Source organism: Caloenas nicobarica, chromosome 7, assembly GCF_036013445.1.
Source record: "Caloenas nicobarica isolate bCalNic1 chromosome 7, bCalNic1.hap1, whole genome shotgun sequence".
Classification (NCBI taxonomy): Eukaryota; Metazoa; Chordata; class Aves; order Columbiformes; family Columbidae; genus Caloenas; species Caloenas nicobarica.
In genome coordinates this window covers 14,062,608-14,084,941 of record NC_088251.1, presented here as the reverse complement: position 1 = coordinate 14,084,941, position 22,334 = coordinate 14,062,608, and the positions used below count along the sequence as shown (strand labels likewise).

The following is a 22,334-nucleotide window of genomic DNA, read 5'->3' as shown; positions in this document are numbered from 1 at the left end:
AGCAGATTTCTTTTCTTCTGTCTTCTGTTTTGCAACACTGGAAATACTGAAAAAGTCTCTCCCTAAATACAGAAGGAAAACTAAGAGGTTTTTTTTTTTTCCTTGAACTTCTAAGCAACTACTTAAAAAAAAAAAATCCCCTCTTTGCTTTCATCTTTCAAGAGACTGCGCAGAGTGTGAAATTCCCTAACTTCCCTTTCTTTTAATTTTTTTCATCCCAGTACAACAAAGAGGCTCTTCTGGTTGATCAGGGTACTGCTGCTGGTGGAAGCTGAATCTTTGCCTAGTTGCTCTGGGTCTGTGAGCAGTTCTGGTTACCTTTGAGGTTTCAGAGGGGCTCTACGGAGTGATCCTTGAGTGTCTTTGTGCTTCCCTGGAGACAGCAGTTTCCCTCTAGATAAGCAGTTTCCAATCTTCTCTAATCAAAAGTGCCACAACCTTTGGTTTGGAAACTACCTGGTAATACTGTAGGGTAGGTTGTTGCTGCAAGGTCACTCTTCTGCAGGGTTCTGCTGGCATCTGTGAGGCTACAAGGGAGAAAGGACTTGCATGGCAGCGTCAATGGTAAATGAAAGATAACGGAGCCATTCTGCTCTTGCTGTGAATCTGGACAGCCCTGTGCTGTACTGCTTGGCATGAAGAACTGCATGTAAGCACCTCGTGTCTCTCTTGTCCTGTTCCCTTTTCATTTTGGTGAGGAGGAGGCGTGGATGCCTTTCTAAAAGAAAGAAGAGCCTGATGGGTGGGCAGAGAGAAAGTAGAGGGAGGTCACTGAAATCCAGCCACTCAGATTTCATTAAATGGAAGTGATCGTCCTGGGCCTGGGGCGGAGAGGTGGAAACTCACTTCTGCTTCCATTCACAATCTGTGTGCCAGGTTAGATATTCATCTCTCAAGGACTTGATATCTCTTCAAGCCCCAGTGGGTTTCCATTGACACCAGAGAATGATCAAAAGGAGAATACGCTCTCTGTCATCAGACTGTGGGCTTGTACCTTATGGTCACATTCCATATTGATCGGGAGCAGATTTCATCAGCACTTAAATCATGTCAGTCTGCCTTTTTTTTTTTTCTCGAGGTATTCTTTTCTCTTCTTGCTTGTCTCCTTTGTACCTGCCACCACCTTCCTTTTCCTCATGCAAGTCTTCGTGTTCTCTTTATTTTATCTGTTGAAGTGATCAGGATTTGAATACTCGGTACTTGCTAATGAAGCTCCTTTAGCAGTGAGAAGGCCGGGGAAGCTCACTGAAGCTAACTGGTTTTTTTTAGGATCTCTCTACGTATCCTGACCCTATGTCCAGACATGGTTTACTTTTGAAAGATTGTCTTGAGCTAGAAAATCAGCTCTTGTCCCAAAATGAAAACACACATTCATCAAAACCTGAATTTCACATGGGTTGTGTAAACATGTGATTTGGGTTAGGTCCGGTCACTGGAAAATCTGCAGTGCTGTTGTCCAGGAAGTTACAGTGCAAGAAACGTGGGGAACTTCACAAAGTCACATTAACTGTGTCTCCTTGGAGAATTGCTTCAGAAATCCTGACCTCTGCATTTCTGCCATGTGCTTTATATGACGCTAGCGATGATGGTCACTTGAGCAGTTGCAACGTTCATGTATACATGTGTTTGCATGACTCTACGAACTGTGGAAAGAATAATGCGCTGCTTCCCGAACTGCTTCCCAGAGGCTCTCACTCTGCCCCGGCACATGAGCCAACACTCTGATCATCAAAGCACCGTCTGGTTTGGTCCAGGCCATGTTTCCTACTGTCAAATCACAGAAACCTTTTGCTAGGGGTCCGTTCACTTGAATTTCTAGGGATGATGGCCGGGGTGCTCTCTGGCACCTCTGCTCTTTGCCAAGCTACTATCCGTGTAAGGTTTTAGGCTGACCTGGGTACCCTTTTCCTTATCCCCATCCGCTAAAGGTTTCCTGTACAAGACGCTGGTTTTACTCTCGTCTTCATCAACCCTGACAATAGTTGCAAATTAAATGTTGCTCAATATTTTCGACATGATCTTGGGATGACTGCTAATTCCCTCAACCTCTTGTTTTGTTTTAGAATTTCTAATCCCATATTCTATGACTAAGTTCAGTTGCGTGGTTTCCACAGGGAGGATTATGGTTTACTGCCATAGGTACGTCATTCTGCCTTTGAAGCTGCTTGCTCATGCTTTCCTTGGCAAGCTCTGGCAGACACGCTTAGGAACAACAGAGATCTTATCTTTTTGAAGCTGCAAAAGAGTTAATCAGAAGCACATTTTTGAGACCAAGTTGCTTACCCTTACAAGCTTTTACTGGGATGGTTTTGGATGCTTTTGGAAGATTTATCACCTGCCTTTGTAATTTATGTTACATTTTTCTTTCTCAAAATTGTTTTAATGCTATGTGTGATATTATTATAATTAACTATGATAAGCAACCTCTCTCGGCAAGCCTTAAATTGCACACCCTTGAATGCAGACTGGAGAATGTAACTGTCTTCATGGGGATGGCATAAGACTTTTGGCTGGTGTGGTCAGGGTGGCTGAATGAGCGTAGGGCATTTGAAGTACATCTATAGCTTCAAAACAAATCCAACAAAAGGCCTTGCATCCCCCAGGCAGGCAGATAGCTGCCTGTACAGATGCTTTTTCTCTAGAGCCCCTTTGTAGAAATGGTCACAGTTGTGGCCCATGTGCAGGAGGAGCAGCCGTTTGCTCTTCAAGGGAGTATCATTCTTCATCAGGGAGATTAAAGGTATTGCTATTGATCAGGAGATCTCTTTGTGTGGAGACTCTCCAATGAAATGGAGCACCTGCACGGATGCTGTACTTCTTTAAAAATGTTAAACAGGATCTACCCTCTGATGGGAATCGTTAACAGTGCTTTTGGCTCTATCTGCCTCTCTGGCAGATGTACCATTGTGAAATCTTTACAAGCTAATAAAATATTAGAGGGTGCTTCACTTCAAGAGGAAACTTGATGGCTGCTTTCAGCTGATGCCTCTTTGAAACCAGGTGAGAAACTCGGTTGCCTCATCGGGACTGGCACCCACCTCTGCTGGCAGAGCACCAGGGTGGTGATGCAAGGTCCACGGATTGCAAAGAGCCTGAATAGTTCTGGTAGGACAGGGGTTAGATGCCAGGCTCTGCATATTCGATACAATGTAGTTGATGCACAGATCATGAAAATCTTGTTTTTAATACACTGACTCAAAGTGGAGGTATTTGTACTTTTTGATCCAAAATGTGTCTTGATTTTTAATGCATTTCTAAAAATATGAGGGAGAATTTTGGACTTGCTGTGTTTAACCCAGCCTAGCAGTGAACACTGAGCTTTGCAAGTTGTGGCTTTTATTACAAAGTTATGTGTTGTGTGCTTGCAACATAAGGATCTTCCAGAAACTCATAGGAATCTGGTGACTGGTCTTTATATTTTTCTTGCTGGTTAAAATTGCACAAATCTAGAATCCTTTATATGTGAAGATTTCATTTATCTAAAGCTTTTCTTTTCTTCCCAGCAAGTATCATCTACTGGTATTTAAGTATTTGCTGATGCAAGTCTCTGTGATCACAGATAGTAACTATCAAGTGTCACATCATTAGGTCACCAGCTCAAATCTAGTCCAAAGTGGTAATGGGCATTTTCGTACTCCTAATGCCTTTCAGGATTTACGTTTTGTCATTTAAACTAAAAATAGAGAATTTGCTATTCAGAATTATGGATTCAAGTGGAGAATAAAGACCAGAAGCAGGTTTTTCTATAGCACATATTCCTGTTTTGCTTGTGTTAGTGTCTGTGTATGCCTGTCAGCATATATGGTGTTTTAGAAGGAGTAAAAGTAGCATCCTCCCAGAGGAGCGTGTGGTTTGCTGCAGAAGATGTACCACAGAAAGATGACCTTGCGTCACAGAGAAGTGTATGCATTACTCAAGTCTGGTATTTTGGTGTGCTTTCCTATGGCTTTTAAATTGAGAGCCTTTGAAGAAAGTACAGGAAGACACAGACTTTGAAGAGAAAGAAATTTTGATATTGGAAATGCAAGGAGAGGGTTTTGAATGGCAGCAGAAACACTTTTGGATGAAGTACTTCTCAAATTCTTCCAGGAAGCTGCTCTTCTAAAGCATGATAGTTGATTGGCTGATGTTCCAGTGTTCATGTCAGGATCTTTGTATAAAGCTTCACTTCCAAATCTCACCTCTAATCTGAGGTTTCTGGTCAAAAAGTGTGGACTTCAGTTTAGAATAAAATCTAGTACTTACAGTAACTCATCGGACTGTTCATTCCCCAGTCTGTGGAGAGCTGGAAATGGTTCAGTTCAGTTGTGCAGGCTTTCACAGCTTTGCGGTTCCTCCCTGTCGATTCGTTATTCTAAAGCCGGGAGATCCTTGCAATCTCTTTGAGATGTGCTGGGATATGGAAAGCCTCCTGTATCCTGGCATGCTAGGATCTGCCTGCAGCCGCCTCTTACTTCCAACCTTTCCCTGAGTGTTTCTGAGTGCTCTGGCTTGTTTCAGGGACCACCTTGGCCGCTTATCAGGAATCAGTAGCTGCAGTCATTCAGGAAAGAAGTTGAAGATACTAAAGTATGAATTCTGGTGTCCTGGTGGTTAGAATCTGTTAGCAGAGACCTCGAGATGCGCAGAAGAGATACGTGAAAGCCAGTACAAGTGTTCTCTTGTGCTCCAGAGTGGAGAAATTAGGATCTGAGTTGGCTTCCCCACTCCAAAGGCAGTCACGTAGCTTCCCATCCATCATGTGCCATGGAGGTATAAAACGTATTGATGAGGTATGGAGACAGGAGAAAAAGATATTGAATTACTTAAAAAAAAAAATGCACAGAGAACTTGAGTTATCACTGTGGCACTTTGTGAAAGGGATTCCGGTCCTATGGGTCTTAAAAATAGGTTTTCATAGGCATGTAGTCTGTAACAAGTCTTCAGTTGTGTGGAGTTCTGATTTCTTGGCACTTTAAGAGAAATTATGAGATCATTCCTTTTCTTTCCTGATGCCAGTTATTGCCTCGATTTTCCTGGTTATCTCAGAGATTGTTGGCAATATATTTATTACTTTCTAGTTAGAATATTTTGTTACAATAAAGTATGTCAGAAGCATTGAGCACATATTTCTGCCTCTTTTTTTTTTTTCCCCTCTTGATGCTGATTTGCTTTCTAAAGGCAGTATTGAAGTTATGGCTTAGCAAAGGAATACCAGCCACTAAACAACTTCTGTCTGTGTTTTAAGTCTCTGATTGCTTTTTGGCTTGTAGCTGTGATTTCAACCAGAAGCAGTATGTAGCTAGGAATCTATAAATTATCATCCTTGTTTTTGCTGGAGACTAAAAGGGAAAAGTTGCTGAAGTGCAAAGGAAACATTTTTTTTAAAAATTTTTTTTCCTAAGCTGAGTCATGGCAAGATGGGCAAGTCGCAAGGGAAAATGTAAATCTGGTGTTTACTTACTACAGTTAACAACGAAATCTTCCCTTTGCAGATAATTCTTAGAGTGAATCATGCTTTCAGTCTCCTTGTTATTGTGGAAGAGTAAAAGAAAATATGGTTATCTTTTTTTTTAATATGTATTTGGTCTAGGACAGGGCTAAATAAAAGGAAGGTGCCAATACATGCCAATTTTTACCAATAATTCTCTGAAGACTGGCCCTAAAAACATGGTTGTCATCAACAATTGCTAGTTTTCACAAATGGGATAACTTTGTATTGGTTTTCCCTCATTATAACCAAAAAACAAAATAATGGGATATCCATTTCTGGAATCTGTAATCTTTTACTTAACTTAGGTATGAATTCTGGTTGATTTCAATACATATACAAACAGGAATACAGTGAACTAGCATGAAAAAACATGTCAAATCTTTTGCACAGTGTAAAATAATAGATGTTATCTATAAATATTAATGACTTTGACTCCACTTCTGATATGGTGAATTCCATTCTTATTCTGCTGATGGAAAATAAAATAAAACAGTGAATGTCAAGTCCGATACAGTTTGAAAATGGACCACAAGTTATTTGGGAGTTCCAATTCTGTGTTATATAAAGGCCATCATTTGTCTTGCAAAAAACCCCCAGCTAATGTTAAAAAATGCGTTATCTTTTTGAAAACAGATGAAATAGATTGCAGCAAGGAGTAACCATAAACTCAGGAGGCAGGCAGGTGTCAAGCATGGCTGAACAGGACTGCGAAGAATAAAGACAGAATGTTTCCCCTCTCTTTTCAGGCTGTAAGTAGGACCAGAGAACACCACCTTTCATGAGGGTTGAGCAGGCTTTTCAAACCCCTCTGTCATGTGTGTAGTGCCTTAATATTGAGTCTTGGTGCTAGGTTTTCATAACACAGACCGTGGGCCATGAAGCTGCAGGTTGTCAGCAGCCCCCCGCCATGGCTTTTCCACTCCCAGAGTCCAAGGAGTATTTAGATATCACTAAGATTTGAGGTACGTCAAATCGAGCATGAGGATTTCAAGGTGTCCCTGTGCAAGGTTCTGTCATGCTGCCAGAGGTGCTGTGCTGAACTGCTGCATGCAATGAAGGACCTTTTGTGATTGCATTGATCAAGATAGTACCATGGGTGTGTTCCTCATCCAAGGGGAAAAGTGAGGTCAGTAGGAATGAATGTTGTGCTGCAGCTCGGACTGGAAAAGAGATACTTTGGTGTCCTGGGAAGAATATGTCTCTGACTTCTGCTGTGGGGCATTCAGTCTAATGTGGCAGTCTTAATGTTATGTGGTAGGTGACTTTCTTGTCTTCCTTGTTGGGCTGCCCTAGTTGTTCAGGTGAAGGCCAGTTCTGTACTTCGTCCTCTGTTTTCTCCTCTGGCAGAGGATGTTTTCTGGCGTCCCAGTACGTGTGCTTCAGCCTTGCTCGCTGTCTCCTCTTGGCTCAGAATTACCTGCTGTGTTGCTCCTTGTAGATGGGGGGACCAGGCGTCCCACCCTTCAGAAAGCTGTAGGCCTGGTTCCAGGTCACCTCCACAAGTCTTCTGGATGTGATACGTAGCATGGGAGCCATTCAGATGTTGGGCTTTCAGATATTTGGATATCGTGGTGGGAATGAAGGCAATGAGAAAAGCAGCAGACAGGAAAATCCTCCTGTCTGCTGCATCTGCCAGCAGCCCTGGAGGAATTAAACTGAGATGTTCTCTTAACTCTTCAACTTTTTGGGTAAGGTCTGCATGTTAGTTCAATGAGTGAGTTATTTTATGTCTCGAAATATGTGCAGAAGTGGGATGGCTACATATAGCTTCTCTGAGCTTTTGAGAGAAGTAATGTTTGCATTCTCACAATTTCCCACATCTTCTATACTGACACAATGACATTCCTTGTAAATTGAGGGCAAAACATAATGATCTTTCTTTTTTTGGTCTTGCTTCCCTCCACAGTTTAACTCTTCTTATGAGTTGTATCTCTGATCAAAGGATATCAACAAAATCATTATCTTATTGGTTTTACAAATTTGGCTTAAAAAAACCCCAAACAACTCTACTTGAAACTTGGCAAACACTACGTTAGTATGCGAACAGCGGGGATGGGATAGGGGAAATCACTTGGCTGTTGTAAAACTACATATGGTAAAATCACATGGAGCTTTCAGTGTTTTATTTATAATTCTGCAAAGGCCTCTTCTAATTTGAAAAATAGAGGAAACCAAGTAGTGGCTTCTGGAAAGCAAACAGCTAGATTTTTCCATGAGTATTTTTAACACAAATATTAACTTCACGGATTGTAACACTCTTTCCTCCTTAAACACTTTTTTTAGCCTTCAGGATGTATAATTGAGTAAACTAATATTGCAAAGAAAACCTTAACTCCTGCAGCATCTGGCTTTTAAAAGTCTAATTGTGAAGCCATAAGAGATGTTTTGTTTTCATTTACCCAATATATATTGAGTTTCCAGAAAGGTAACTTGATTTACAATAAGCATACCCAGTGGTAACCATATGCTTTTCATGCTTGTCTTTTAATGAAGGATTAGAGTATTTCTTTCAAAATCTTTTCCAGAAGAACACGAATTTAAACCATTAAGTAATGTTAAGGTAAGAACTGAAGCTGGATTTTCAGATTTGGCTATATGTGTGAACAGATGTTTCCAAACACAAGTCCTTGGAATTATTTTACTAGCTAATAATGCAACCATGAGTTTTATGTTAGCTTCATTCTGGGCAGTGTTTTACTGAAATCGGTATAAGGTAACCGTGTTATGTGAAATTGCTTGAACAAAGCTAAAAAGAGAGCAATATAAGTGGTTTGCCTGAGAGGCTCTAGCATTCTCCTTCTGCTCAAATTCCTGAACGTGGTTAACTCTTTGCAGAATGGCATTTAAGGTTACATTTGGAGTCATTAGGTTATAAACAGTCCACAAAATATTTTACATACTTCCTCGTTAATATTCCTCTGAAGATCAAGATTCCCTGGGGAGAAATGAGAATATGCACCGAAAACATTCTCAGTTCTTGAGGCTTATCCACAACTTCCTCGATCACGAAAGATCAACTGTCTCAACAAGAAATTATTACAAAACAAATTTTGATGCAGCTCTCAGAGTGCTTATATGTGGGGGGATATACTGGGTAATGCCCTTTCTTTTAGTTGTCAGATATTCATATTTTTGCTGGCTGGCTGAGATGTAGATCGAGATTGGAAAATCTTTCTGACTTGAATTTGGTAAATTGATATGAACCTTCCTTCATAATCAAGAATGTTTTTGAGTCTCAGATTGTGCTGGGAAAAGACATGGCAAAAGTGTTTAGATCTTGACAGAATGTCTGAATCTGTGCTACTGAATAGAGAGAGGAGTCCTTTCATTTCTGTTTCTCAGTAAGTCTTATGGGAGGGAAGTTCTTGACCCTTCTTGGAGACGCCAGAATGTCTCCAAGATCTGACCCACCATGTAATTTTTTTTTGCCAAGAATAAATCCGTCTCTACTGTGAAGAAGTGGCTGTTTTGTGCTCGGCACAGTCCATGCAAACCAGGGTCTGTGGGGGCACTCTGTTGTACTTGTAAGAATGGTCTGGTCTTGTCTTGTTCTGGCTGTAGCGTTTACTGCCTTAACTGAATGTTTGACCTCTGCAGTGGTACCTCAACAGCCTGTGTGCCCGTGCTCCTCGCTCATGTGGTCAGCCGGCCTAGGGCAACACTCTGGAATAAAACAAAACCTCTAGACCACCAGCTTGTCCTTCAGAAATGAATCTTATTGCAGATTCCACTGTTACTTTGCAAAACATTGGGATTTATAGACCTGGAAGGATGGCTCTGGCAAAGTTATCACATTACAGCAGGCTGGAGCTCTCTGTCATACCTCTGACTAAAGTGGTGTTTCTCATACCCAAGTATGCAACTCACAAGTGATATCCCTGGCATCGGTGTGTATCCAATTTCTTCCAGCTCATCTAGACAACAGGCAAAAAGTGGAGGACCTGAATGAGAACCTGGGGAGAGCTGCTGTAAGCAGCAGACACTTGGAGCTAGTTGAAGTTTATAGGTTGTAGGAGCCACTGGTGCATCTTTCTGCTACTTGGGAGTTTAAGAAGGAGCATTTTCCATGTGTTTGAGTTTTTGGAGGCCTGGCTATCCCTCAGGGTGGTTCGAAAGCTGATTGCAGACAATCTGACAGCAGCACTTTCTGCTAATGAGGAAACAGCAGGGTTGTGCTTCCTCCAGCCCACCATGAAAGGAGAAGTACAGAGGCTCAGCTGCTCAGAGCTACATGGCTATAGAGCATAATAATAGCTCCAAGACTTTAACTACACAGCTCAAGCATACACTAACTGCATGTTAGAGAACTAAACCTTGTCCAGTGTGCTTGATCGGTAGCATAGCTGCTCAGTTCACCTCTGTTACTGATCTGGTTTTCAAATCGAATCCTTCAAGCATCTCTAAGTCTCTTCTGGTGTGTGGTAGACACATTCCCACTGGTTCTGCCGGCTCACTTTGGCAGATACAAGTTCCATTTCACTAGTAAGTTTGTACATTCACAAAAGATTGCTTTTTTGATTAAAACTTTGCTTTGAATTTCCCAAGAATTTGGGGACATTTTTGATGGTCGCTTATTTTTCCTCATGGTGACTTCAACTCAGTGTGAACTCAGACTTCAATAAATAGTCCACTGTGTGCTGACACTCTAAAAGATAAAGTCATGCTGACAGTTTATGCTGAATTCTTTCCACAAATAGGGTATATGTTTTTAGAAGTCTTAACATTTTTCTTTCTCATGCCAGACCTGCATTTTAAAGGGATCCTGAAATTATTATTCTTAATCTTCATTTTTTGCTGATGTTAAAATCATCTATTAAATACAGTCATTTAAAACTGAATGGACAGTAAAGATTTTACTGTTTGTGTAGTTCATCTTTGGTGTAAGAATTGTATTGCAGCTAACAAGGAACACAAAGGTTTAAGAAAAGGTTTTGCAAATACAGTGTTAGATGTATCGAGGGGAAAAAAAACAGAATACATGCAAATTCCCAGTTGTAATTCTGCACACATTAAAATGAGTACTAAATGTAAAGGGGTCAAATGAAAGGAAAACTATAAGGAAGAGAAAGTTAGAAAATGAAGTGCTTCGGTCTAGTGAAGTACTAGAATAAATCCCTGAAGGCTTTGTAAGCACCAGGGAATGAGCAGTGTGGATTTATCAGGAACAACCTCATGGGGGGCAGGGGGGGAATTAATTTGGTTGGTTCAATGGATGTTTTACAGCCCAACCTGAGTGAGGGAGCACATGGGTTATGGGATGCTGAGTAGGGAATCTGTGTTCAGGATGAAATAGTAATACAGTGGGTTCATTAAGTGACTAGACTATACACTGAGGAGCAGTTTGCGGTGGTGACTGGGGACCTGGAGAGGTTTGTTCTGCCTCTGTGCCAACAGTTTGGGAGACAGAGACCACTTGTTGAAAAAACAAACACAACAAACACCCCCCACCTCCTAAACCTTTAATGATGTAGTAATAGAAGTGTCCCATACAGGTATTTTGTAATACTCCATGCTAGGAAGTGATGTGCACCATTTTGGATCCCACATTTTAAGATGGGTTTAAGTTGCAGACTGAGAAGAGCAGTAAAACTGTGATTTAATCCTTGTAGTCTATGGGAAGACTTATTTTGTCTTCTGAAAGCGTTTTATAGAGGAATGGAACAATTTTCCAGGTGAGCTAAGTTAAGAAGACTGTTACCAGTTGTTTCGTTTTAAGCAGAGAAGAAGGAATTACTGCTTTATCTCGTACTAAGGCCTGAGTTAATGGAAAAGAACATCCTAATTTTTAAAAGAGCATTGAGCACAGGAACACTTTGCCTTTTGAGGCAGTGGGAACACTAGTGATTGCAATCATCTTAAGAAGAGATCGGAGAAACGTTGATGCTTTAGGTGCAGTGAATCGTTCCCAGAGCAGTTTGACAGGGTGACCTCTTGAGCAGCCCTTTCAGCCTGGTGCCCTCTGGGTTTGCATCTTTCATCTTCCAACAGCCCTGATGTTGGAAGCCTGTTAAGGAACAACTGCTGAAAGGAGGACAGTCCGATGGCCAGTTTGTAATTAAAGCCGTAATTAAATCCTGCTCATGAATGTCGCTGTCCATCCCTAAGTTCTTTATGTATTTTTACCTGGAAGATGTCGCTTTCAATCGGCTGATGACTTTACAAGGTGCAGATTGGGTCTCTGCAATGAAATCAGTGGGCAGTTTTCCCACTTGTTTCCAGGAAAAGGAGGGTTGGTCCTGGTTTTCCAACGGAGATGATGAGAATTCCTACTTCCCAAACTACCTGTTTCAGCGGAAAAATACTACTGTAGGAGCCTACGATGTGTCAGAAGTGAGTATTTCTAAAAACTGAACGTATTTCCTTGCCTTAAAGTTTCTTCATTCAACAGTTACCCACAGTTTTTTGAGCCGAGTGCTGAGGATGATGTATATATTGTTCACCTTCTGAAGAAGAAATTAACTGGCTTCTGACAGTTTGGGTTTGTTTCTTAGTGGTGGTGGTTTTTTTGTTTGTTTTTAAGATTTACTGTTTTACCATTGTCAGGCTAATTCGCACCAATGACCTTTCTGTAAAAAGGTAGGATGTCAATCAGGTTTTGATTTGTTTTGATTTTTTTTACACAGATGCATACGGACCGTTTGGGTTGTGCTATGGGAGAATTTAAAAGAAAACAGGGGTTGCAGGAGCACAAGGCCACTGGTATTGTGATCTAGAGCAAATGCGTGTCTGGAAGCCAGACTTTAGCAAGGAGAAAGCAAACACTTGGCCTTCCCTCTTTTCTGCAGCCTGCAACCGTGCTGCAGAGAAATGTGTGAGAGGTAAAGCAGCGTGGGTCACCCTGTCCTCCTGCAGCCCTGCTACAGCCAGGGGAGTGTTTGCTTTATCTGCCAGTGGAATAACAAGCACTAATGGAAACTGTAGCAGCTGGGATAAGATAGTACCCAGAAAGGCAGGTTTATGGTGATCAGCACTATTTCCCAAGATAAACCTGAAATGAGTTAATTTTGGGGCATCGAACTATCTGAAATAAAGCATGCTTATGCACACAAGGGGAGGGCACACGTTGCCCTTTTACCTAAGGGGGAGACCCTACAGATACCATGAAGGTGGAGGAGCGAGACAGCAGTGTATTGAAGGTATCTGCCCTTGAACAGCAAAATTGCCTGGCACGCAAGTATGTCACTGAAATTTAGAAACTGGCTGTGATTCTAGGTGCCACCAGTGCTTTTAATGCTTAAGCAAAGTGCGAACTGCGTAATGCCCCAGCTGATGCTGAAACACGACACTGGGACGTCGCTTCCTCCCAGCCGCCGGTTCCTTCCAGAGCTGCTGCCCGGCCCAGTGGTGGCCGCCAGATGAGCTGAGCCCAGCAGGAAATATTTGGGTAACCGGTGCTAGGCAGAGAAATAATAACCATTAGTTGTATTTAGGGTCAAATTGTTGTAGCATTTCAAACAACTTTCTGGTGCTCTCCCCATTTTATGGTTAGAGAAAATAGCTGCAGAGAGGGAAATGGCAGCAGGATGGAGGAGCTGGTGATGGAAGGCATTGAATTTTTGCCCTGTATGCTTGGATCAAACCAACTCTATTTGTACCTGGAAGCCTACATCTGTGAGCTCTCTGCTTTATGTATATCATGCTTTCTCTGGGCAAATCCTAAGGCAATCCTAAAAGCTCTCTCCTCCAGCTGGCAGAGCAACCAAGTGTGTGGCCTTTTGGGAAGCTTTTCTTCCTGGTTAAGATGTGGGCCAAAGCAGAACAGGGGAGAGATTAGGCTTTAAGGTCTTGGTATTTCCTGCTGTTCACAGACATGGGTAAATTCAGCTTGAAACTGCACTTAACAGTACATTATGCTTGTTTATTTATTCCTTATTTTTGTTTACTCATCATTTCAAAATAGAGGTGAATTCATGTTTTTCTTCCAAGTACTTGGAGACATCCTAAGCAACATAGTAGTTCACATCAGAAAATACAAGCTTGTGTTTATGATGAGGTTTTCTGAAGTGATTTTTTCCTAAAGTTGCATGTTTAAAGAAGTTTTAACTGTTGAGGTTAAGAGCTGATAGCTCTCTTAAAGTTTTGTCTAGTGATTTAAAAACGATGCGTTCAATATTGTTGTGCTATGATCTTTTAAATGCTTGTGGTATTGAGCTTTCTTAGTAGTTAAACTTGTGACTTCCTTTAATTCTTCACTTTGGTTGTATGAAGATATATGTAGATGATCTTTAGTGCTCTTCATTTTGGAAAAGGAGAAGACTTCTGTCTTTTTGCTAGGCACACCATACTGTGTGGAAGGGCTTTCCTTATCCTTGTGCCAGGCTCTAACCACAAACTCTGATAACAGAAATCCTGTAAAATTCTAGGTACGACACAGCCCATTGTGTGAACTGACAGACTTTTAATTTTGGGAGTACTGTATTGTGATTCACGTGTATTTTCTAAGAGGAAGACAACTCAGTTAAACCAGTTGTTTGTAGTTTGTGTACTGCAACCGCACTCATCCCTGCAACCCAGAACCCACCTATCAATGGGGATGCAGCTGCCACAGCAGGGCCTGGAGTAAAGTCCAGGGATAATAGTAGAAAAGTGCTTGAGGCTTTACATATGTAGGGCAATTTGAGGACATTTCTTTGCTTCACTATAACCTATGCTCAGCAGTGTAACATTATCCAACCATAATAATCCAGTAGGGTCCTCGCAAAGAGGCAGCTGCTGATGTCTCTTTGTTTTCCTAAAGGATTTCCCAGAAAATCTGTTCCTCTCAAGAAGGGTACAGGCCATATAGGAGTGGTGCTCTGCTGGAAACAGAAACTTAATTCTCAGAACTCTTATAATAAAAGAACCTCTTTCCTGTAAAATGAGCTGAGGAAAACAAGACTGCTGTATTTTGGGGGCTTTTCTAAATTTGTTCAAGATGTAAACTTAAGCTCAGAAAAGACCAATGAACTTCAGAAAGATCTGACCAGGCTGTATGAATAACAATCTGGCAAACTCTTACATGATGAGAAAGCCATTTTAACCAATGGTGTACCTCTTGTCGGGTTAACTAACTGCACTGCTCTTGAAGAAAGAGCTGAACATCTTTGAGCAATTGGATGCCCATTTGACACCACTGTTTCTGAGCAAGGTGTGGTTTTTTAGGTTCGTAAGAAAAGTAACAGAGGTTAACATCAAAATACTTCCTAATTTTCAGGGATGCCATCACTTCAAGTTACTTGCATTTGTACGTGTGTGATTACCTATCACATGTGCTATCTATTCACGTCGCTGTGGGTTTTTCCCACGGTCAGCATGTGAGAGACTGGATTTTATCTGAACAGCAGCATTTTGTGGAGTGGCACTTGTGAGAGTGCAAAAGAGGCAAAAGGCTATTGACCCTTCTTGGGTTTTGTCTTCTTGCTCATGGTGAGGTGATGTGATTTTGGCTGATCCCTGACCCCCTTCTCCTGCTGCAGACTTCTGTCTTAGGTGTATCCTGGTGATGAAATGCCATGTAACCACCCTTATCTTAAGTGGGTTCTCTCTTTTTGTGGTTGGTGCTTTTTAAACACATTTGCAGGCTGAGATCAAGTCCTGCTTTATCTGCAAGGGGGCTTGTTTCTGCCATAGTTGGGTCCAGCAGTGGCAGTGCTGCATCCCAAATAGTTGCTCCATGTATATAAGTATCCTCCTCTTTGAGGACTTCTAAGTTAAGATGGTCTGCTCTATAATTGCCTGTTATCTAAGACCCTGATGAAAAAAAAATCCCGCTCCTGGCACCCCAGAGGGTTGTTTGGAGCAGCGTTATCCCACGAAATCTACAGGCAATAGCAGAGTAAGGAAGAAGAAAACCTTAAAATCAATGCCAGTCACCCCAGAACTAGTGCTGTTAGCTTTGGCAAATCCTGTCTCAACAAAAAAGCCAGCTGCCATTTTGGCACTGAGACAGACAGACTTGGCATCAGCCCCTCTGGCACCAAAAAAACCCGCTTCGTGGGAGCTGGCACCAACACTGTGAAACAAGGGTAAGGCCCAAGGGAAATGCCAAGCAGACATGAGATGAGCACTAAAAATAGAGAGTTGCTGTCATTTGGAGAGAAAACAAATAGCACTTCTAAGAGCAGGGCGTCTAAGATCTCCATCAAGGTTGTGCTGGTAAGCAGCATTGGGACAGTGCTGTCTCCTATGATGATTTGACCAAAGGACACACACAGGCTGTATTTTTGGTACCCACATGGTGCAAGACTCTAAAACTAGTACAGACGCTCACCGTCTTGATTCCACCTTTGGGGGATCTTGTTACTGTCTGCAGGCTCTGCCTTCTTCCCTGTCTGGAGCAGGTCATCTCATCTTGAGCCCTTACTAAAGGTCCTGTTTGCATACACAGGCACAAGGAAAACAAGAGCTGTAATGCCAAAAAGCAAAGAGCCAAGCTGGTGTCCTTGTACCACCCCAGACACACTAGCCCTCCTGGAGACAGTCTTGTCAAATGTTTAACAGCTGAACTCCCCCCTCCCTCCTCCTCCTCCCCCTCCCAGCAGGCCCAGAGGAAGCCGAGTAGGCTTTCCAGTGATTTCATTGCCACTCCAGACTAAAACTGAAGCCTGACATCGGTGCCCAAAACCTGGAAACACTAAAAGGACAGAATTGACCCTGTCTCCACTGAAGCAGTTAGTGTCACCTCTGAACAGGGCAATTCCAACTCTTCAGTCCCCCTCTGCCTCAGTGGTGAAGGACTTTAAAGCTTTTGAAGGCCTCTAGGCTTGAATGACAGGCCTGAGTTTTGAAGCAGTAGTCATACAGAATGGATGATGCAAATAGTCTTTGGCATTACAATTACATTGGCTTGGCCACAGCTCTGCTGCTGTGAAGAAAAGCATGCTGGACCTGTGGCTATCATTTTCTTGTCCTTGTGGAAAAAGCAATGGGAAACAATGTCACTGAGGGCTGGAAGTTTCACGCTACACTTGGCAAAAACTATTTTGGTCTTAGAGAAGGAACCTGGACTTTTCATTGCCGTCACTTCTCCTACCAGCTCAACAGCAGAGTAGGTAGGAGTGGATGTGTCCTCTTTCGTCTCCTCTGTCAGATGGATGTTGGAGAGAACTCCTCTTGGACACCCCTTGTGTGCTCCCTGCCTTTTCTTGAGTGCCCTTCTTATGATAGCTTAATACAGAAAGCAACTTCAGAGAAGGGATTGCTTTCTGTACAAAAGTGCAAAGAGAAGTGCTTTACTGTTGGTAGCTCTTCACCCAAGTGTGAAAAGTGAAGAGTAGGACGGGCTTCTGCTGAAATACCAGGTGACAGAGTGGGGAGTGGTTTCCTCTGCAATGCCCTCATCTTTGGTTCGGGGCTCACGCATGGCTTTCAGGTGGAGGATGTAGCACATATTTGCACTTGTCCGCTTGGCTGACTATTGTTCAAGATTCAGCTGGGATCAAGGCTCAGTTGCAATCAAGCACGAGCCATTGCCATTGGGGATCTCTGCAACTCTGAGGACATTTTGAAGTGCGCAGTCTCCTCCTCCCTGGTTAACCAGTTACTCGGAGACAAAGACAGGTGACAGCAATGAGGCTGAAATGCGCTGTCCCTATTTACTTCCCTTGGCTTAGTAAGCTGCAAAAGTTTCTTGCACTTTTAAACCACTGAGCTGGCAGAAGTGGCGACAGGCTGCAGGGAAGAGGGACCTGCCCAAGGACAGATTCTAACCACTGCAAGCCCTTGTGATTCATTGCACATTAAAATTTATTGATCCAGCAGGCTGGTTGCAGCACTGGTTCACAAGCCAGTTCCAATATGTATGGTGTCTTCTCCTGCAGTTATTTTTTGCTCTCTCTAACAATGATTAAGTTGGTTTGGCCTGACAAACATTAAATGCAAATGACTTCAGTGTCCTTGCTTTGTCACTGAACTACACAAAAATTGGGGGACCTGCTTTACCCCACTCCTAAAAAACATGCTAGTACAAGACACAGTTGGTCTGAAAGGTTTGGTTTGGACCATGTGTCCCCTAAGCAATATAGCAGATACTCTAGGTCCTGTAGGTACTGGGAAATTATCAGACTGACCTGTTCTGTTTGTCCTCTGGAATTTGTTGATGACATTCTCTGTAGGCAGTGCCAATGCTATATGTTACATGAACCCAGGGCACCTGCTCCTCATATTGGAAAGTCATCGTGTTCTTGTAATGGTGCCACTGGGGGGGAAGTGGGTCCTTCACTCTTCAGGAATCGACAAGTGGGCAGATTGTGCAGGTAGGTGGCCAGACAGAAATGGTTTCCAGGTGGATCTAGCATTGCGTCTCTGTTCCAGCATTGGTGATCTCCCACTGTCTCATGCTGGTTTTGCTAGCAAACCAAGCCCTGTTAGATCACTTGCTGTCAAGACAAATAGAGCTTGGTTGTTGCTGGATGTTGTCTTATTCTAGGAGAACAGAGATCTCCTTTTATGCCTTTCTGTATGTTTCTTTCTCCTTTTTCTTTATTCCTAGAGCCATCTCCAGGATGGGGAAAGACAAAGTCACCCTCATTCAGGTTGCTTCTTTCACACTTTGTTTCAAGTGCCTGGCAGACCTCTGTAGTCTCAGTTCTAGCACACAAGGCTACGGGCCAACTCTTGAAAGTGTTTTGCTGATGCTCCAGGGACACTCCTGTTACCAACATGAAAATAAGAGTGCAGTGGGACAAATGCAACAGTCATTAGAGAAAATTGTTCCAGCTTTATGGTCAACCTGTATATATATAGCTGCAGAACCATGGTATTGAAGTTTAATTGAGGGGATATTACACACCACTGTTCAAAATCTCTCCCTGCCTAGGACTCTAATAGTGGAGGAACAGATAGTAGCCTTGTGCTTCAAGCCCGAGTTGAGCTGCACAGCTTCAATTTTTGTTCTAGTCATGTTGTCATAACTGGATCATCTAAAGGTCAAGCTGTCTCCTCAGGAGGTATCAAAATGGATATTGTATCTTGCTGGGTTACTAAACCTGCTTGCAAACATCTCCCATCAAACCTGGAAAGCAACTCTGAAATGCCCTGAACAGCTTCCATCATCTGGTTCAGTTGCATGCTAACATCTGAGGTTGTGAGGCTTGTGTCAGGCTTGTGAAGGTGTCAAGCAGCCTCCTTTACTGACATCAACTTTGGGGCAGATGGCATGTTCAGGAGAGCAGTACTACAGACTGATAAAGCCTAGAGGACTTTATTCCCTCTTTTTCAAAAGAAACTTGTCCAGCATTATCCTGTAGTGGGATCCACACTGACATGCCAAAAAAGGATGGTTGGTGGCTACCTAAACAAGTAAATTTTCAAAATAATGTAGATCCCATAATCTGTCCTGACATTAGCCCTGACTTTTTAGAGCCCTCAAGAGATTAATCTACAGAGAAACTGTAAAAACTGATGTTCGCTCTGTTTGTTATGTCTCGGATAGACACACTTTTGTGTCATAGATGGATGGCCTTTGCAGATGTTAAACTCCAGGTTTGTATAAAGGATGTGAAACCCATGCTAAGCCTGCCTTAGAGCTGCTCTTGCTTTCATTAAAATAATTATTATTTCAGCTCTGGTTCCCTCCAAGTGGAGAACAATAGAAAATTAGAAAGGTTTTGGAAATGGACAATGAGCAGCTGAAGGCTTTGGGAAAAGATTTTACGTTAAGAGGATAGGGAAGATTGATATCTTTTATAAGAAGATAGCTAACAGGTACAGAGTAATGAATGGGTGAGAAGATGGATGGGGACTTCTGTTCCCACCTGCTAATAATATGAAAGTCAGATTAAGAGGTGGTGAATTCATTTCTAATGAAAGGAACTATTTGTTCACAACCACCATCTATGAAACTCTTTGCTACAAGACAAAGCATTGGGGCAAGGACTTACAAACTTAAAAAAAAGAAAAAGAAAGAAGGAAAAAAAAAAGAGGGGTTAAAATGATACCAGCTGGAATATCCAAAGTAATTGCAAAGATTACGAGAACCTAGGTGTTTTGCAGAGGCTCTCAGTGTATTGATTAGGGTATTATAAGGGTATGAGCTGACTTGTCCAGATTTTGGGTTTGCCCCTCTCCAGGGCTTTTCCCATAGTCAGCTACAGCACGGTCGGTGGAACATATTACTGGCTACTGTCACTCAGATACTGCGAGAGAGGGTGGCCCCTGCTGCCTCAGCCCAATGTGGTAATGCCTGCTTGCAAACCACCTTTCTTGTGCCAGTCTTTCCAGGGTTGCTAAATTCACACATAAATTAGGATGCTTTTGCTTTTCTGCTAAGTTACTGCCTTTGATAGTCCTTCACAACTTGTCTCAGATCTGGAATGACACTTTGTCTTTTGAGTACGTGCTGGGGGAGAGGTGGGTGGTTAAAGTTAGATTCCTTCTGACAGTAGGGATTTAGAAATTGCTGCATTGGCTCAGCCCTGGGATCTGCCCAGTCCAGGGCTCTGGACAGCAACAGCCAAAATCAGATATTTCAAAGGACAGTGTGAGGCCACAGGACAGATTACTAAAACAGAAAGCTGCCCTTTTATATCATTGGTATTTGTCCACAGAATTGGAAAAGCAAAGGTTAAGAGTTTGTTTGATCCAAGAGCACAAAAGCTGGAAAATCCCATTGCCTGGCTGATGTTAGTTAACGCTGATGTTTTGTATCCTCCAGGAAATTACTTACGTGCCTGTTTTCTCTTAGGAAAAACAGAGATGTGCTTACCTCAAATGGCAAGTTTATATGGTGGCTTTAAGTTGGTGTAAAAATAAGTAATACTTGTGTATAGTCTCGCAGCCTAATTGTGCAGAGGACATCCAGTGGGGTTCTTGTTTGGGAAACACCCCTGGGCTTGGTGGAGGCTGCAGCAGTGGTCACCCAGGGGTTTTGGCATGTGGAAAATGGGTGTCCCTTTCTGACACTGTTGCAAGCTATCTGGCTGGGGGGGGGAGGAGGTCTGTTCTGGTTTGGTTTTATTTTTAATATTTTTTGCTGGTGTTGCAAATTAGCATTTGTAAGAATTATATGTGGTTTCTCCCTCTCTGTCTTCTGAAGTCCTGAAATTATTGTTGAAACTGCTACTAAAAAAGGGATTCAGTGAACTCTGTGAAAAAAAAGTGTATTCCTTCCCTCGTTAAATATTTTAATGTGGTGAGTTCCAAAAGCCAAAGAGGCCAAAAGCAAGGGGAGTTGTCCCTCTGTCAAATATCCGCAGAGCTGCTGCTGGGACACAAGGGAGTGGCAGTGGTGTCCCAGTCACCCCCGACAGACGAGGACAGCTGCTGATTAAAGAGAAGCACGAAAAAAGAGGTTGCTGAACTTTCAAAGTGGAGGTAGAAAGGGAAGTTAAATTTAGATTACCTTCTGCAGTGTCATCTCTTACACTGCTGTGGAACTTGCTGTACTCCTTGCTTGGGAGAGGACAAACAAGACATGCCATCCTGGGCACCAGATGATAAATTTGTTTATAAGGCTTAATTGCCCCTTGGCATGAAAACGTCCAATGAGATCGAGCAGAATGAGAAACCTTCCATCAGGGCTAGACACGTTTTCCTTGGAGAGAGGTGGATTAAAATGTCTTCCCATCACCTGTCTGATTCTGGAGGGGCCCAATCCTGATCCTACTGAAACCAAGGGGACTTGTTGCTGTTTCTTTAGTGGGCTGAGAGTTGAAGAGTGCTGTAAGAGTTGCTCAGAAAAAATGGACCCATGGTGGTAGGCAGAAGGCGGCATGGGAGTGCTTTGGATCTGTGAAGACTTTACCCAGGTCCCCGGGGTCTGGAGATACTTGGAAAAACCATGTTGGTTGCTCCTAGGGCTCCAGTGCTGTTCAGCAAGCAACATCAAGCTTGCTTTCTCCTCAAAACCAGATTAAATGTCTATTTTTGTTTAGCAAGATTTAATCATCACTGAAGAGCTGTCGGCTCTTGCCAAGGTTTTTAATAGATTCCCCTCCACTTGCAGCACCCGGTTTGCAGGGAGGAGAGCGCTTCTGCTCCCGAGCTGCCTGCTCTTACCCGGCAGCTGTCTTAAGGTTCAGGGCTTTGCCTTTTGCCTCCTTTTTTTTTTTTTTGGTTGTTATTTTTTTTCAGAACTGCCCGACCTGATGTCATTTCCCTCTTGCAAACACCCTGGCTGGGCTGCGTCTGAGATATGTCACGGCGAGTGGGAGGAGGAGGAGGGGGAGCCAGCGAGTGCGTGCAGTGTCCCAGGACCCTGTTTACTTTGCATTCCCAGCCGAGGAAGCCCTGGTTTAAATAGGATCGGAGGATCGGGCTGCCTCAGCAGATGAGGAAATGGTCACTGGGGGGCTTTAAATTCCTGCCTTCCCATGCGCTGGTGCGGAGGATGAGCCTGCAGAATGCCTTTCCTCCTGGGTCTCAGACAGGTAACCGGCTTCGGTGTGGTGGGAGCTGCTCGCTCAGGTGGAGGATGTGGCTGATTGCTTTTATTTTTATTCCCCCCCACCACCAAGGAAATTATTTCCCAAAACGGAACTGTACAAACAGCCCTTCCCCTACCTGTGGCGTTTGATCGAGGAGCGTGGTGGTGTGAGAGCCGCTTTTTATTAGCCAGGAAAGAGCACAACTGTGAGCCGGGCACGGAAAGTCTCCTGTTGTTGTAGGCTTTGCGGCGGGGTGGCTCTTTGTGTTGTGCTCCTCTGCAGGTTTTATTTGGTTGGGTTTTAGAGTACTTTCCACAGTCCTTAATATGGAATTGTGTTTACACTACTTAAAAACACACCAAACTTGGAACCCTTTTCTTGTGCAGGCAATATTTTGATCATTAAACTGTGTTTTGTTTTTTTTTTTTAAGACATTTTTATATATGTCATCTCTGACAAAGGTCACCAAACAGAAAATGGCAATGTGCTGTGACTCCCAGTTTGGTAACTTTTTAATT

The 22,334-nt window shown here is 42.8% G+C and overlaps 1 protein-coding gene across 2 annotated transcripts in view; it reads left to right on the top strand.

The window, feature by feature from the left end:
• WBP1L (WW domain binding protein 1 like) overlaps nucleotides 1-22,334 on the top strand; it is a 59,655-nt gene that overhangs the window by 12,976 nt on the left and 24,345 nt on the right. Inside the window, exon 1 of one of the 2 annotated variants that reach the window (XM_065638855.1) lies at nucleotides 21,600-21,819. The exons of the other annotated variant lie outside the window; for it this stretch is intronic. Within the exon in view, the coding sequence (XP_065494927.1) occupies nucleotides 21,793-21,819 (27 nt within the window). The 5' untranslated portion in view covers nucleotides 21,600-21,792. Of the gene's footprint in view, nucleotides 1-21,599; nucleotides 21,820-22,334 lie in introns of those variants that run through there. 2 annotated transcript variants of the gene reach the window in all.